The sequence below is a fragment of the Portunus trituberculatus genome, chromosome 34 (genome assembly GCF_017591435.1).
Source record: "Portunus trituberculatus isolate SZX2019 chromosome 34, ASM1759143v1, whole genome shotgun sequence".
Lineage (NCBI taxonomy): Eukaryota > Metazoa > Arthropoda > Malacostraca > Decapoda > Portunidae > Portunus > Portunus trituberculatus.
This window is the reverse complement of record NC_059288.1, coordinates 5131038-5148449: the sequence shown is the minus strand read 5'-3', so window position 1 is coordinate 5148449 and position 17412 is coordinate 5131038. Positions and strand designations below refer to the sequence as shown.

Here is a 17412-nt window from a genome sequence, read left to right as displayed (position 1 = left end):
GAAATTTAATAAATGTGATTTTTTAACAGTTACTGATGGAAGGTGAAATTCTGGACATTTGAGGGATTTTCATGTTGGTAAGTGACCAACCCTATTTTGAATAATGACTAATAGGTAGAGACAGGATGAAAAGGAGACGTACAGTAATGACTCAGGGCTCCCTCCCACACAAAACTTTGTCCAGCTATGGGTTTGCACAGTGTGTTGTTGCAATAGGTGGTGTCTGTGATAATGTTGTTCCTTGTGATAATTCCATGTCGCCTATAATAATATACTGCTACAGCAATCAAGTCATCAATCAATCAATCATGACGTTCAAGTGACGCTACACCGCACCCACCACCGCCATTCCGCCATCACTCAATGTCAAGATCAGGCTCAAGACTCAAAGATTACGTCATGTTTCAGATAAGTTAGAAATAGGGCAGAATAGAGTTGCAAGAATGGCACTTAATGCACCTAGATATGCAGCAGTAGAGGCCCTTAGGGGTGATATGGGTTGGAGCACTTTTAGAGAGAGATATGTGAAAGCGACCCTAAAGTATAAGGCTAGGTTAGAACGAATGAATGATGCAAGGATAGTGAGAAAAGTGTTTCTGTGGAATGTCAGGAGTAGCAAGTGGGGGAAGAGGTGTGTCAGGCTGGTAGCAAAGAGTGGGTTAGTAAGTAGTTGGGTTTTTCAACAGGTAGAAGGAAGACATTTAGAGAGAGACTGGAGTATGATTGTTAGAAATGGAGAAGGTAGAGAATGGGATGTAAGGAAGTGGAAGAGTGAGATAGACAGAGTAGTGAAAGGTGTGGGACTGGATGACTGGAGAAATAGGATGGAGCAAAAGAGTACCTTGGTATGGTATAGAGAGAAAGAGGCCCCAATGTATGAAAAGTGGTATGACGGAAGCCTGGGTGGTGATCTTCTCTTCCGAGCTAGGGCACAGTGCATGGATGTGAATGCAAGGAATTATAGATGGTCAGAGTCCCGCAGCAAAGTGTGCCAGATGTGTGACTTGGGAGAGGATGAGACAGTGGAACATGTGGTGGTGGAGTGTGTGAAGTATGCCAGAGACAGGTATGAGATGATGCAAGTGGTGCTGAGGGAGCTGGGGCATGACAGAGTGGAGATGACAGGAAGGGAATGGATGGTGTTGCTGCTGGGACTGTGTGGGGAGACGAATGAAAGGATGATTGAGGCTGTGAAAGAGTTCCTGGAGAGAATGTGGCGTGCCAGATGCAGGAACTAGTGGTGTGAAAGATGGTGATTGCCCTTTTTGTTGTCTGGTATTCTTTATGTTCCCTACAGGAGCTGCCGATACAAAGGCCTGACCCAGAAGAAATTCTGCGTCACCTGTACCATCAAGATCAAGATCAAGAACGCGAGAAGAGGAAGTGAGCACTGACTCAGCCACTGAGCAGAAGGAAGGCAGACGGCTGGCGATCACATTGACAGACATTGACGTCCAGGCATTCAAACGTGCAGCATGGCAGACGACAACTTGGCAAGACAGGTGAGTGACGCCAGGAGCAGCCACCTGTCATGGGCAAGCCAGGTGTTCATCAACCTACCTATTGGGAAATACAACAAAAAGGGAAGAAGGGAAGGCCTGAGATGAAAGTTTTCCTATTATAAGTATTTTCCTGTTATTGTACGTGTTGGTGACTGAAGTGTTGATGAATGGGCAGGTGTGGCAGGGGGCGGGTGGTGAGGTGTGGGGAGTGCTGTGCAGGCTGTGTTACATGGGCTGCTGTGTGAAAATGTTATCCAATTTTGTAGAATAAACACCAAGTCATGTACTGGTTCTGTACTGGCCCTGTTCACTTCCTGTACCTACTGGTCCTGCTACAAGGATATTGCTTTGCTTTCTCGACCATGGGACAACAGCAATCCTCGCCTGTCTCATCAGATAGAGCAGCGTTTTCTCAACTTTTTTACCCATGTGAACCCTTAAAATAAATTACGTCTCAAGGAACCCCTGCACAAAAAAAAAAAAAAAAAAAATTGTATACCATATATTTCTCATTTTATTTTCATCGTATTTCACGTGACAAGTATCATAGTATAAATTTTTTAATAACTGGCTTAAGGAAAAATAATACATCTTTGTTTATTTTTTCGGTAATGCTAAATGAAATTCATACTGTTCGTTTACAATACTTCATCAGGGAGTTTTCCCTCACAAAAAAAAAGTAAATAAATAAATTAAGTAAATAAATAGACTTGAATATAAAAAATAAACATAAATAACCAATAATAAATAATAAGAAATAACTTTATAAACAAAAAATAAAACTGAAGCAATTAAAGAAAAATAGAACTAGCCTTGAGACAAGAAAGATAATCTCAAATAAACTAATAAAAAAATGCAATAAAACAGTGAGCTTAAATTTTTACAGTTCATAAAATATCCCTGAATTTTAGATAGAAATTTACCGAATATTATGGGCAAGTGAGGGAGTGTATCTCTATGCCAAGAACCACAGAGATGACTGATGTAAACTGTGCATGCATCTTGTATTGAAGGAGTCACTTGATACATGAATCAGTCATGTCAAGGTGTCGTACAGACATCACTAAATATATTCCCAATGATTATGTTCTTAATAACATAATAGGTTAGATGATGATGTCTATATTATATTATTACAATAACCAATAACATATTGTGTGTGTTTAGTTATATTACGTTTGTGAAATTAAATAAAAAATCAAAAGGGCATTAGCTTATCTCACTTGCTCTTGCAGAACCCTGAGGGGCCTTTTGTGGAACCCTAGGGTTCCGGGGAACCCCGGTTGAGAAACCCTGAGATAGAGCCTTTCATTCTGATGATTTCCAACTCCATATTCTTTTATTATGATGCTGCTAACAATTTTTGACTTATTATTTGTCCTGCCATCAGAGCAGCACATTGTCAGTTAGTTTAGGTTAGGGAAGTGTAGGTTTAATATAGTTAGGTTAGGTATGATTTTGTTAACTTTAGGTTGTAGTTACATTAGGGTATGAGCAAGAAGATCTAAATCAAGACATGTCAATGATAACAACAACAGCAGTGGCAATAACTTGTATAGCTCCCTATTTTTACTTTTTTAATTTTTTGTTTTTATTTTTTTTTGGTGGCAAGAGTCTGACTCTTTTCTAGGCTCTAATTTAGCATAATAAGATAGGACATAGGGCTGCAGGATATATATATATATATATATATATATATATATATATATATATATATATATATATATATATATATATATATATATATATATATAATGCATGTTTGTCTTTGTTATTGTAATTAATCCATTGCTAATGAGGTCCTCTTGGCCATGGCTGGCCTGCAGAATGATGAAATAGAAGCGCTGGCATCCATCTACGGCACAGACTTCCACACAGAGAGTGCCGAGCACCGCACCTACAGTGTGGAGGTGAATGAGGCACGGCTGTCTGCCCTCCTGCAGGTAACTCACCTCTTCTGTCACTTGTAGTACATCTGGTGGTGTATTTATTTGTTTTACATACACAGGTGTTCATTATCTGTTCATCTCCACTTATGAAACTTTGTGCATCAAACTATCTTGAGTCATCTGGCCCTCATTGGTGACACTTTTTAACATAGACCAGGAAATATTGACTTTCAGCTTTCCTCAACAGCTTGCTATATTCTCTTTCACGACATATGAGGCACCACATCAAAACTCAAAGCTAGATAAACAAACATTTCAGACATTTACATTCCACTAAGGATCGTACAGGTATAAACTCGCATCCCTTTATGATGCAGGTGACCATGCCCTCAGACTACCCTGCTGAGGCTCCTCCTACTTACAGCCTCAGTGCTCCGTGGCTGAAGGGTCTCCGCCGGCAGGAACTGTGTGGTCACCTGGAGGATATTTACCTGTAAGGACACACCAACCCTTCCTGTTTGCTGCTTATGAGAGATCAAAAGCTGTTTACAAAGGGTCTAGTACTGTTTTTAAAGTTCCAGTGGTGTTTATAATAGATTTACTGTACACAAAGGTTCTTGTAATGGTTAGAAATGATTGAATATTGTTTACAAAGAGTTTAGTACTATTTATGATGTCTCCAGCATTGTATATGTGTAAAGAAATGCTGTTTATAAAGACCTAAAATGAATGAGTAAAAGATCTTCATGAAATTGTGACTCCCCTTATGTTATCTGGCTATATTGAACATTTCCCCACATGAATGTTGTATATTTCTATTTGAACCATATTGTTTTTTAACATTTATAATGCTATATAATACAGTTGTGGCCAGAAGTTTTGTAATGTGACCCTCCCCTTCCACTTTGTTTAGCTTCCTCCTCCTTGAGTCTGACATCCTCTGTGCTTCTGGGAACCTTTCATTTGTCAGGCTGGCAAGGTGACTGGCAACACATCAGAAAACTTAGATGAAATAGTTAAAGTAGTGGAAAGGAGTATGATATGTGAACAGACTTTGGCCATGACTGTACCTTAGTATTGAAGGAAGGTTAGCTAACTCCAGAATTCCCTGCCTGCTTCTGTATTTCCATCTTCCTATGACCTGAACTAGTTTAAGAGGGAGGTTTCAAGTCACTTATCCCATTCTTTTGGCTGATTCTCTCAGACCTGCTTGGGGGCTGGCATACAAGTGGGTCTCTTTGTTAATGATTTGTTACTCTTGGCCAGATTTTTTCCTACGTGCTTCTGTATTTCCATCTTCCTATAACTTGAACTAGTTTAAGAAGGAGATTTCAAAACATTTATCCCATTCTTTTGTCTAAATTTTTTGGACCTGCTTGTAGGCTGGCATGTACGTGGGTCTCTTTGTTTAATAATTTTTGTTACCCTTGGCCAGGTTTCCCCTTGTACATAAAAATAATAGTAATAATCCTGTTATGCCCTCCAGAGAGAATACCGGGGAGAGCATCGTGTACCTGTGGGTGGAGAGAATACGGCAGTTCATGGTGGAGTTCGGGGAGGAGGAGGAAGAACAGGAGTCACAGACAAAAGAGGTGAGTGTGTGTGTGTTTGTGTGTGTGTGTATGATTGATGTTAAGGGAAGACTTGATAATGTGAAAGTATGAAGGTTGTTTGTGAGGTGTTGTGTGTGCGCGTGTGTGTAAAGGTGAGAAGTAAGCATCATATATTTAAAAAGTGATTAAAAAAACAAAACGCAAAAGACGAGGAAAATAAAACTTTCTTGGTTTACCACACCTTAAACAAACACCTAAAATTCATGTTGTCAAAAGACAACTAGACCACCAAATACAGACTTTACACATGTAACAACAACAACAACAACAAGAAAATAAAGAAAACAACAAACAAAATAGAAAAAAATAGGTAAGAAAACAAAGAAAAATTAAAGTAGATAAACAAACACATTATCTTCCATTCCCTCAACATTAACCTTTGCTGCAGGTCATCACTCTTCAGGACACCCCAAAGGAACCCACTGAAGATATGAACTGCCCCGAAATATTCTCTGGTGAAATTATATCCGACCGCAAGAGTGTTTTCCAGCCTCACCTTGCAGCTGTCCATTGCCAGGCACAGGTTGGGTAAGCTTGGCCAGGGTGCAGTGTGAGTGGAGAGGGTACAGTGTGGGTGGAAAGGGTACAGTGTGATTGGAGAGGGTACTATGTGATTGGAGAGGGTACTATGTGATTAGAGAGGGTACAGTGTGAGCAGAGAGGGTACGATGTGAGTGGAGTGGGTACAGCGTGATTGGAGAGGGTACAGTGTGGGGTGGAGAGGGTGCAGTGTGGGTGGAGAGGGTACAGTGTGAGCGGAGAGGGTACAGTGTGGGACAATGTTCACTGTATTGGTGTGATTTGTTCATAACTTAAGTACCTGTCAGTAAGCAGGCCTCACTTGGGTACCTTGAAGTAAGTGACCAGCTCTTGTGACTCTTGCACTTACCAGTTAGTTTAGGGACTTTTTGTGTAATCTGCTTCCCTAACTTGAAGTAGCTAAGTAATTTAACCCCCTTGAGTACCATGATGCATTTCCATATTCATTCTGCTTACTATTTGGTGATTTTATACACTACAGAAACTGGGGATGTGGGGGATTAAAATAGTGAAGATTGTGGCCATTAAACTTCTGACTTCAATAGACCCTTCCTGATGTCAATAAAATGGTCTAATCGTATGCAAATTTGACGATAAAAGTGTGTCGCAGTATTGAAGGGGTTAAGCACATTGTTGTAATCTACCCTGCTAACTTATATTCATGCTGATGTCATAACTTGTATACCTCAACTTGTTCTAACTTTGCTGACATGGTTTTTTTTTTTTTTTGGGTGGGGGAGGGGGGTTGTATTTTTTTTTTATGTTAGATGGGCACAGGCTAAGGGTAACAAAACAGCAATAAGGTAAATAGGCCCATTGAGGTGCTGGCCACTAAAGAGATGTCAAGAGAATCAGTACTAGATGTAACAAAATCTTAATTATCAACAAGGAAGTAGAAATGGAATAAAAGTAATAGATCCAATAATTTTTAGCCTGTATAATGCTCTGAGGTAACTAAAACAGGAAAGAAGACATCTCAGAATGGTTAGTAATTTTACTCTACCAAATCACAGAGAAAGAGACAACCAGCTTTCCTGACGTACACCATGAAGTAAAGCTTTCTTCTTAACTAAAACAAGAAAAATAACATCTGAGAATGGTTAGCACGTTAGAGAACACCGTACCAAATCAGAGTCAACCAGGTTTCCTAACCCACTTAAAACTAAACTAAACTAATCAAACTTAACCTAACTTAATCTAATCTGACTTAAAGTTAAGTAAATTAAACATAAACTACACTAACCTTAACCTTAACCTAACCTAAACTTAACCTTAACCTAAATTAACCCCACCTCACCTAAGTTAACCTAACCTAACCTAACCTAACCTAACCTAACCTAACCTCCTCTCCTGCTCCCCCAGGCAAGTGTTAAGGAAGCTGTATGAGAACAAGAAGATTGCCAATGCCACCCACAACATGTATGCCTATCGCTTCCTTGCTGACGGCTCCTCACACGTCACCCAGGACTGTGAGGATGATGGGGAGGACCACGCTGGTGGCCGCATGTTGCATCTCCTACAGGTGGGTGTGCTGGGGGACTGGTTGAGGGGGATTTGAGTAGGTGTTGACAGGAGGTACTTGTGTTTATGCCTGTATTCAGAAATGCCGTGCACTCTCACCACAACAATTTTCCAAGACCAAAGAGATGTCTAGCTGGGTTTTCAAGGTAGTTTCTCCTTAAAATAAACTGGAAATCTTGCTAATCCATCACCAGAACCATAAAAATATCCCTGAAAACATGAGTATCTTCAACTAGAGCCTTTGGAAGTAGTGATGGTGAGAGAGCAAATTGTTTCAGAATATGGCCTGTTAGTGTCTATGGCTTGCCTTGCTGAAGCTTGACTAGATGGATGGCTGAAAGGACCTGGTTACTCATTGGTCTTCTGTTTTTTTATTTTATATATTTATTGTTTTGTCTTTTTTTTTTTTTTTTTGACTGATTGGATGATTGGGTTAGTGGCTGGTGTACAAGAACTTCATATTCATCTCTCTCTCTCTCTCTCTCTCTCTCTCTCTCTCTCTCTCTCTCTCTCTCTCTCTCTCTCTCTCTCTCTCTCTCTCTCTCTCTTTTAATTCTATGCTCTATTCCTTTTCCTTAATTTTTAAGTTTCTTTTTTTTATTTTGTCTTTTTTTTTATTTAATCTGTAGCTAAAGTAACAAAAAGGTTGATAAAAAGGCCCACTAAAGGTGCCAGCCCTAATAAGTATAGTGAAAGGGATCATACAGAATTATGAGAGGTTTTGAAGCTTCCCTCTTGAAGGAGCTCTGTTCATAGGAAGGAGGGAATACAGAAGCAGGCAGGGAGTTTCAGAGTCTACCAGTTGATTATTTATTTGTCACTTACTGTCCTCATGTTGTGTGTGTATGTCTGTGTGGTGTTTTCGGGAGACACCAAAGTGGAATGACTTATGTGTGTGGCTGGCTTAGATGAGGTGTATATAAACAGATAGATTCACCGTGTATTTATCGGTTTTTATACATTTACTTACTGTGTTCTGTTTTTATTTGCATGTATGGTGTTGCCTTCACTCACTAAAACACAATGGGGATGAATTTTTTACCTTATGAAGCAAAATAGTTTTTTTTCCTGGCATGTCTGCACACAATGCTTGTATGACTTGGCGATGGTTTCTTTTGAAACATTAACACTTTCATTTATTCTGTGATCTGTAGTCTGTGTTTTCATTCATTCTTTGATCAGATAGAACCAATTACCTTACTTTCTGTGACATAAGATGCATTATTTGTTTATGAAATTCATGTATAACTTAACTAAGACAGATTATTGTAAGATACTACTCAGATTTTTCATTGCAACATAATCACTTTCATATATTTACCTAATCTTGTTTTTATTTTGCATCCATTTAATTCCTCGTAAATAGTTGCATCATGTTTATTAGTTCACATTCCCATCCATTAAGTCTTGAAAATCTCAAATCCTGGTGTTACTGAAGGCTTGGCAATGTGGCGCTGTGTAGGTGTGGTTTCCTGAAGGCTTGGCAATGGGGCACTGTGTAGGTGTTGTTTTCTTCCTCAGTAGATATGCTTTTCTATTTGCTGTGTAAAAATAGCTTCCTTAATATGTGGTCTTTGGCTTATCCCTTTGGCTTCCCTTATCTGGGCCTTGCTTTGGTGATAAGAGATAAGGTTGGAGATGATTGGATTTCTGGCTTGGCTTATCTTACTTCCTGTCTCTGCTTTTGTGGATGTGATAAGAGGTTGAAGATAAAGTCATGTTTGGTGTTCATTGTGGCTGACCTGTTGTGGTCTTGATAATCTTGCATGGTGGTCATTTAATTCATGCATGTTTTCTTTGCTGATAAATGTACATATATAAGAATGTAAGGAAGTAAGGGAAGCTGCAAAAACTAATCAGGTCTACACATGGCTGTTCCTCTTCATGCTTGAATATACAATTTACAATACACACACACACACACACACACACACACACACACACACACACACACACACACACACACAATGATGAAGAAGATACTATGCACTTTAAAAAGACCCCAGTTAGAATATGCTGCTTGCGTCTGGTCACCGCACATGAAGAAAAACGTGAAGGTGGAAAGGGTACAGAGGCTGGCAACAAGGATGGTACCAGGATTCAAAGAGTTAGACTATGAGGAAAGACTGAGGGAACTGGGGCTCACCACATTAGAAGAGAGAAGAACAAGGGGAGACATGATAACTATGTATGAATTGGTGAACAAGATTGACATATTGGACAGAGAATTGATAAAGGTGACCACAAGTAATCATCTCTGAGGATATGGAAAAAAACTAATAAAAGACATCTGTCTAAATGACGTGAGAAAGTACAGTTTCCCACTTCGTAGTATTGGTAAGTGGAATAAACTGAGCAGTGATGTCGTTGCCGCAGTGTGTGTCAATCAGATGAAAGAGAGATATGACAGGAGTGGACAAGGAGACAGGATACAGAGAGCTTAGCTTGGGCCCTGTAATACACAAATAGGTAAATACAAATAGGTAAACACACACACACACACAGCTTTCCCGGTGTGTGGAATGTGTTGTGGTCTCGGTCCTACCTGAAGATTGGTTTATGAGCTCTTGAGCTCGTTCCATAATGAGGTAGACTGGCTGGGTGACTAGAAGGCGACCGTGGTGAATTACACACATGCACATTTCACTCTTATTGCAGGCACACTCACACACTTACCCTCCAATCAACTTACACAGATTCTCGATGTGTCTAACGTGATGGTGGTCGTGTCTCGTTGGTTCGGGGGCATCCTTCTCGGCCCGGACCGCTTCAAGCATATCAACAACGCCACACGGCAAATTCTCGACTCTTGCGGCTACATTGTCCCGCGGCATGACACCACCGGCAAGAAGAAGAAAAAGGGGAAATAACACTACGCAAAATGGTCTTTTTGTCTTGTTCCCCTTCACTTTGTTGGTTCCAGGAAGTGTGGAGGTCTCGGAAGATGTGATTTATTGTGGAGTTTATACTTTATATAGTTTTTATTTATTTGATGTTTTGTAAGACGAGAATTTGGTCTCATTTTCACTTCACTTTGTTGGCGTCAGGAAGTGTTGGAGGTCTCAGAAGATGTGATTTATTGTGTTGTCTATACTTTAGCATATGCTGTTTTTACTTATTTGATGTGTTTAAGAGGGAATTCTTGTGTAGGGCAACAAAACAGGATCTTGTCTTGCATTTCCTTTCACTTTGTTGGTGCCAGGAAATGGAAGTTTTAAAAAATGTGATTTATTGTTCCATTGCACTTTGTCATATGCTTTTTTTATTTATGTTGTTTACGAGAGTGGATTCTGGTCTAAGCAACAAAAAAGGCAAGAAGATAAAGGCTGACTGATAGTGTGTTCTGCGAAAAAGTGCAGGTTATAATGTGATATGGAGTGTTGGATTTTGTTACTGATATTGAGTGTTGGTAATTCTGTGCTGTGGGAATTTGTATATGTGTGGGAGTGTATGTGTGTTTGTGTGTCTGTGTGGGAATGTGTGTTTGTCTAATTATTGAGGAAGGTTGTCTAGTCTTTGCCACACTGAGGTTTAACTGAGGTGATAAAGGAAGGAGTTAAGAGTGGATAGGAGAGAAGTGTATATGTGTGTGTGTAATAGAGAATTGGGTCGATGGTAGAGAGAAGCTGTGTGTGTGTGTGTGTGTGTGTGTGTGTGTGTGTGTGTGTGTGTGTGTGTGTGTGTGTGTGTGTGTGTGTGTGTGCTGATAATGGTTGGTTAGTCTGTGGCATGCTGATGGATAAGCTAGGAGAGGTAATGAGTTAAGAGTGGATAGAAGGGAAAGGAACATGGATGCTCTCTTTTATTTTTTTCACTCATTAATATTCCTATTCAGGGAGACACTATATCATAACGAAACACTGTATTTCTACCTCATACATAAGCACACAAAGATCTACGTATAAAATGACAAGAGATGTTTATGAAAGATATATTACTTTTATATTTCACTGGAGCTTTTTAATCCTTTATTCTTTTATTGACATTTTATTCTTTGAAAAATGAACATGCTGCAGTGCTTTTCACTTCTGCATGTCCTTTCCTTACCTAGTCAACCTATTACTTAATTAGTCTTACTGCCAGACAAATTTTCATCTACTGTCACCTATGATTCTAGCCCCTTGTGTACTTCTTCCTCTGGTGTCGGCAACTCTTACATATCATCACCAGTAACCTCTCTTGTACTAGTTTTGTAAAATAGTTCTATAGTCCATGCAAGATTAACCTGTTCTCTCCTTCGTTTTCTGTGTCCCTGTGAACAATTTTTACTAAGCTGTGAGTGTTAGCGAAGGATGGCCAGAGCAGAGCAGTAGTGATGCATGATGGGTGTGGGTGAGTGTACAGTGTGGTGAGAGGTGTGACTCCTGGCTTGGAATGCACTGTAATGGCTACTGTAATATATATGTATGTATTGCTTTATCCTTTATTTGTGGTTTTAGATTCCTTTTGTCTAAAACCTTTATGTTTATTTATTGATTTAAAACACCAGTCAAGGGCACAAAATTTATGTACAGAAAGACCCACTATGATGTCAGTCCCCCGAAAAAAAAAGAGTCAATTAAGAGATCAGAGGAAATATCATTTTTTTTTTTTTTTTTTTTTTAGTGTATAAATATCTATATCTCTTAAGTTAGTGTGATTGTGAATACCTAAATGTCTTGTGTTTGGAATGGTGTGAATATGATAAGATGTGAACCAGGTGTTATATTTTGCTTTAGTTGTGGTTTAGCAGGAAAAGAAGGAGTTGATAAGCTCCTCCTGATAAGCTTGTGGTGTTAGCTAGAGTTCACACACCATTCATAGCAGCAAACACACTCAAACAGAGCTTATTTAAACAGCATTAGTATATAGAAAGATTCACTTTGGTAACTCAATACAGGAAGAATTAAGAATGTAGACACACTGCCAGACTTGACAGAGCAACAAGATAGGAGGAAATAAGGACATAGACTTTGCCAAACTCAACAAAATAGGAGATAAGAATGTAGAAAGAGTCACTTTCCAAGGCTAAATTGAATAAGACAGGAGACAAAGATGTAAACACACACTTTCCCAAACAGCAGGACAGCAATACAGGAGGACAAAGATACAGACTTTGCCAAACTCAACTAAACAGGAGATAAAGATGTAGAGATTCACTTCCAAATGCTAACTAAGACAGCAAGACTGGAAGAGAAGGATACAGACACGCACTCCCAAACAACAGGACAGCAAGCTAGAAGGATGTAGAGATAAATTTTCCAAGGCTAACTAAGACAGTAAGACAGGATGAAGATAAGGATACAGACACACTCCCACACAATAGGACACCAAGATGGAATAATGTAGCGATGAATTTTCCAAGGCTAAAACAAGAAGACACGAACAGATAAGGATATAGACACAATCCCACACAACAGGACAACAAGATAGGAGGTAGAGATACAAAATTTTCCATGGCTAACTAAGAGAACAAAGCAGGAACAGATAAGAATGTAGACACTTCACAAACTTAACAAGACAGCAAGATAGAAGGAGGTAGAGAGAGAAATTTTCCAAGGCTAACTAAGACAATAAGACAGGATGAGGTAAAGATGTGGACATGCTTCCCAGCCTTAACAAGACACCAAGGCAGGATATAAGGATTCACAGAGACACTTTGCCAAACAGAACAGTAGATTGCATTACCAGGAAGTGTGTGCAAGGAAAATACACAAGGAATACATGATAATTTGCCTCAGCTCCCTGAAAATTGAAGTCTGTATAAACACACACATACTGCCTGTCTGTCCCTCCTTTCAACACTAGAATACACACTGGTTCACTCTTAAATAGTCACTCAGAGCCTATCAGATCACACACATACACACACACCGCGTAGTGTAGTGGTTAGCACGCTCGACTCACAATCGAGAGAGCCGGGTTCAAGTCCTGGGAAGTGGCGAGGCAAATGGGCAAGCCTCTTAATGTGTGGCCCCTGTTCATCTAGCAGTAAATAGGAACGGGATGTAACTTGAAGGGTTGTGGCCTCGTTTTCCCGGTGTGTGTTGTGTGTGATGTGGTCTCAGTCCTACCCGAAGATCGGTCTATGAGCTCTGAGCTTGCTCTGTAATGGGGAAGACTGGATGAGTGACCAGCAGGCAACCGAGGTGAATTATACACACACACACACACACACACACACACACACACACACACACACACACACACACACACACACACACACACACACACACACACACACACAGTATTTCTAAGAGGCAGTCACTCAGATCATGTTCAATCAACCACAGATTCTGGATGTGGTTAACGTAATGGTGGTTGTGACACGCTGGTACGGGGGCATCCACCTCGGCCCGGACCGCTTCAAGCACATCAACAATGCTGCTCGGCAAATCCTTGACTCCTGTGGCTACATCATTCCCCGGCAGGACGACAATAAGAAGAAGAAAAAAGGGAAATAACAAGGCCTCCCAGTGTTCATCTTTCATACTTGTGATGGTGATGGCTTGTGATTCGCTGGTTTTCGGGTGCTATGTATGACACTTTTTTGTACTTTGTGACTGAGCTGGTTGTGTTGTGATGAAGGATGTATGATTGTGTATTATTTATGTATTTTCTCAGTGGCTGGTGCAGGAGGATGAAGGAAGTTTGGCCGTAAATCAGGAAGTGAAATAGTGAAAGTTTGCAGGAGTGTTAGTCATGCACAGAAGGCCCCCAGTATTTTTGGCTTTGTCCTGCTTCATTTGTATAATTTACACTGCAAAAGTTATGCTGGAGTAGAATGATGTGATATTTTCCACTGAATAATGTTGCAAGGGAGACATGTGAGTAGTGAAGACAATAAAGGTGTTTGCTCTCTCTATACCAGACTGAGAACACCCTTGATAGGAGCTGAGACAAGTCAATTCTCTCAATGTAGTAATAAAAATGCAGTGATATGTGATATTTTCCATTTAGTGGGTAAGCTTGGAGAGACCTGGCAATAAGGGTGTTTGTTTCATGTATACCAGACTGATAACACCCTTGACTCCTTCAGTACCATGACGCATTTCCATATTCACTCTGCCTACTATTTGGTGATTTTATACAGCTACAGAAACTTATATGTGGGATTGAAATTGTGAAGGCTCTAGCCATTGATCTTCTGAGCTCCATAGACTTTTCCTAATGTCAATAAAATGGTCTAGGCATACACAAATCTCAAGGTAAAAATGTGTCCCAGTACTGAAAGCATTAAGAGTAGTTGAGGCAAGATATTCCTTTCAATGCAGGAATAGAAATGTAGAGAAGATGGCTTTGACTCTTCCTCATTCCGTCCCATTCAGTCAAGACACTTTTTCATGACACTTCCCTAAATTCACATGACTAAATGAAGCTACACAGGTTTTTTAAGGTGTTTTCATGGCTCTAGTGACAGGTTAACAAGATTTCTACATTATCAGTAGCAGAAATACTCTTGAAAATCCAGCTAACCATCTCTGTGGCCTTGAAACATCTGTCGTGGTAGGAGAGCAAAGTGTTCCTAATAGCCAGTTATTCACTTCCCAGCAGTTGTGAGATTAGTCAAGCTGTGTCCTCTTGATATCTTGTCTGTCTGTACACTAGTCTCGTTAAAAGTGTTTCCGGTATTCCTAGTCTGCAGTTTGTGATAGATTTCTAAGGCCTATATTCTGAAATCCTTTGCTCTCTCATCATCACTGCTTTCCAAAGGCTCTAGTTGAAGATAGTCATATTTTTAAGGGTATTCTCATGGTTTCGATGATGGACTGCCAAGATTTCTAGTTTATGAATAGGAGAAACTGTCTTGAATAGTGATCTCTGCAGCCTTAGAAAATTTTAGTGGTGTGAAAGCAAAGTGTTTCTGAATACAGGCTTAAGTGTACAGGGACCAGTTTAGTGTATCAGTGAGGCCTTATGAGTCAGTGCATCCCTGGCCAGGTTGTCAGAGCATTGTGGTGTTTAGTCATTTCCACACATTTAGGATTATTGTACAGAGTTTCTATTGAGAGTCCTAATGTATGTTGTATAGCTCACCAGTACTGCTTGTATTGGCAGTTTTGTTCTGGGTGAATGAAGTGGTTTTAAGAGTGAAAGATTTAGTTTGTCATTAATTTTGTTGTATGTATTTTGTGGTGAATATACTGAAAGATTTAAGTGATGAAAGAGTTTGGGGTTTATCAGTACTCTTGTAATTCAGATGTGGGTGAGTGAAATGAAAGTTGTAAGAGACAGAAGTTTTTGTATTGTTTATTATCTTTCTTCAGTCAATACAGGTTTTTGGTGAATAAAATGGAAGGGTTAAGTAACAAGAGACAATAGTTTAATTACTCTTAGTGCTGTTCAGGTTATAGGGGAGTGGAATGGAAGATGTTAGATGAAAGAGTTGGTATTGTTTATTTTTATGCCTGTTATTGTCAGTGTGGATTTTGAGGTGAATGAAACACGAGATTCAGTTGATTTATGTTCATTCCTTTTTTCATCATTACAAATTTTGAAAGAATAAAATGAAACTTTAATGATAAAAGTAACTTTGTTTAATCTTTCCTAACTTAATCATATTTCTCCCCAACCAATCTGGGACTCCCTACCTGCTTCTGTATTTCCATCTTCCTATGACGTGAACTCTTAAGAGGGAGGTTTCAAGGCATTTATCCCATTCTTTTGGCCTTCTCTCACAGACCTGTTTGGGGACTGGCATCTAAGTGGACCTTTTTGTTTAATTGTTTTTGTTGCTTATGGCCAGACTTTCCTTCTTGCATAAAAAAACAAAGTAAAAATGCTATTCATTATCTTGCTCCCTCTTTCCCCACCCCCCCTTTTTTTGTGTGTGTGTAGGTTAGACAGATAAGCTGATGAAAACTCAAACTCTTGCTAGTCTTAGAAAATCACTGAGTAGACCCACAATTTATTCCAGGAGAAGTAAGAGTGTCTACCAAACATCAGCTGCAAGGATCTCTCCCTGTCTCTTGTCTGCTGCTGTGCTTCATAAGGTAAAGTTAAGATTAAAATGGTTTCTTATCTTTCTCTTTCTAATGCAGGTGTTTATTGACTTGATTTCCTAAGCTCCTGTGAAATTACTTGTTTCTTTCTTTACTTCTCTTTCTCCTCTTCACTGCATCAAGTGAAGAAATCGGTTTTATTCCTCCCACACAAGTTTCTTTCACTTTTTTCTCTGATGAAGGTAAAATTAACTTGATTTGTTGTGTTTATATGAAATGATTAGATTATTAACTTGTTTGTTGTGTTCTTATGAAATTATTAGAAAATTTTTTTCTTTGCTGCATCAAGTGAAGTAAATGTCTTATATTTCTCCTCACATAAAAAAAAAAAAAAATCTTGTTCTTCCTTCTTTGTTGAAGGTGAATATTATCTTGATTTATTATGTCCTTATGAAATTATTATATTATTCTCCTCTTTCTATTCGATCAAGTGAAGTAAATTTGCCACGTTCTCAAGAAAAGTAGCAGTTTCTTATGCCTCTGTTTCTCTTAAGTGGAGGTGAATCACAAGTAAATTGACACTGGAGGCAGCACTAACGGCCTGGTCACTGAGTCTGTTCCATTCACTGCATTAGACAACAGGTTTCTTCCCGTCTCCTTCATAGATCGAACTGCATTGAACGGTTGAACCTCAAGCCATATTTCTTGTATTTTGATTATTGGCCCTCGGGATTTCGTTTATATCCCTGTGTGTGGGTGTGTGTGTGTGTGTGTGTGTGTTAATCTGCATTCTTAAAGGACTGTGTCAAGCTCGTGTGTGTGTGTGTGTGTGTGTGTGTGTGTGTTTCAGGAATGCTCTCGTTGGGGGCTGGAAAAGTATCTATTGGTTCGTGATTAAAGAGAGTTAGTTATTAGTGGCATTATGGTGTGTGTGTGTGTGTGTGTGTGTGTGTTCAGTCATTTCTTATCTGCCGCTTCATCACGTTCTTGTTGGCAATATTTCCTCTGTTCTTTTGTCTTGGCATGAACGGCCGAGCATCTTGTCTTATTAAAACACACACACACACACACACACACACACATTGCAATAGTCCGGATGTAAAAATGTCTTTATTATCACGAGAAAGGAAAGGAGGAAGGGATGAATGTGTAAGGAGGGGGAGAAAAATAAAAGGAAGAAAAGGGAGAGAGGAGGGAGAAAGACAAAAAAGAAAGAGGAAAGGAAGAGAGAAGGGAGAAATACTGAAGGAATGCGAAAAGGAGAAAAGGAAGGGAGAGAAGAGATGATAAAAGGAGTAAAGTAGGAGAGGGATGGAAAGGAGAAAGAAAACGGAAGAAAAGAAAGAGAAATGAGAAAGAGAAAAGAAGAAAAGAATGTTTGTAAAGGGAATATCATATCAGCCATTATTATCGTTATCATTATCAT

At 39.4% G+C, this 17412-nt stretch overlaps 1 protein-coding gene across 4 annotated transcripts; it reads left to right on the top strand.

Moving 5' to 3' along the window:
- Nucleotides 1-1133: 1133 nt before the first annotated feature.
- Nucleotides 1134-15571, top strand: LOC123512651 (protein IMPACT-B-like). 4 transcript variants are annotated; one of them, XM_045269120.1, is made up of 7 exons: nt 1134-1502; nt 3329-3445; nt 3816-3884; nt 4878-4983; nt 5393-5532; nt 6907-7066; nt 9762-12411. In XM_045269120.1, exons 2-7 carry the CDS (start codon nt 3417-3419, stop codon nt 9933-9935), a joined length of 678 nt encoding a protein of 225 aa, XP_045125055.1. In that variant the 5' UTR covers nt 1134-1502; nt 3329-3416; the 3' UTR covers nt 9936-12411. The 4 variants fall into 4 exon arrangements, with proteins under 4 accessions (XP_045125055.1, XP_045125051.1, XP_045125054.1 ...); XM_045269116.1 differs by having other exon boundaries at nt 3769-3884; XM_045269119.1 differs by having other exon boundaries at nt 3769-3884; nt 9724-9921.
- The last annotated feature ends 1841 nt before the right edge of the window (nt 15572-17412 follow it).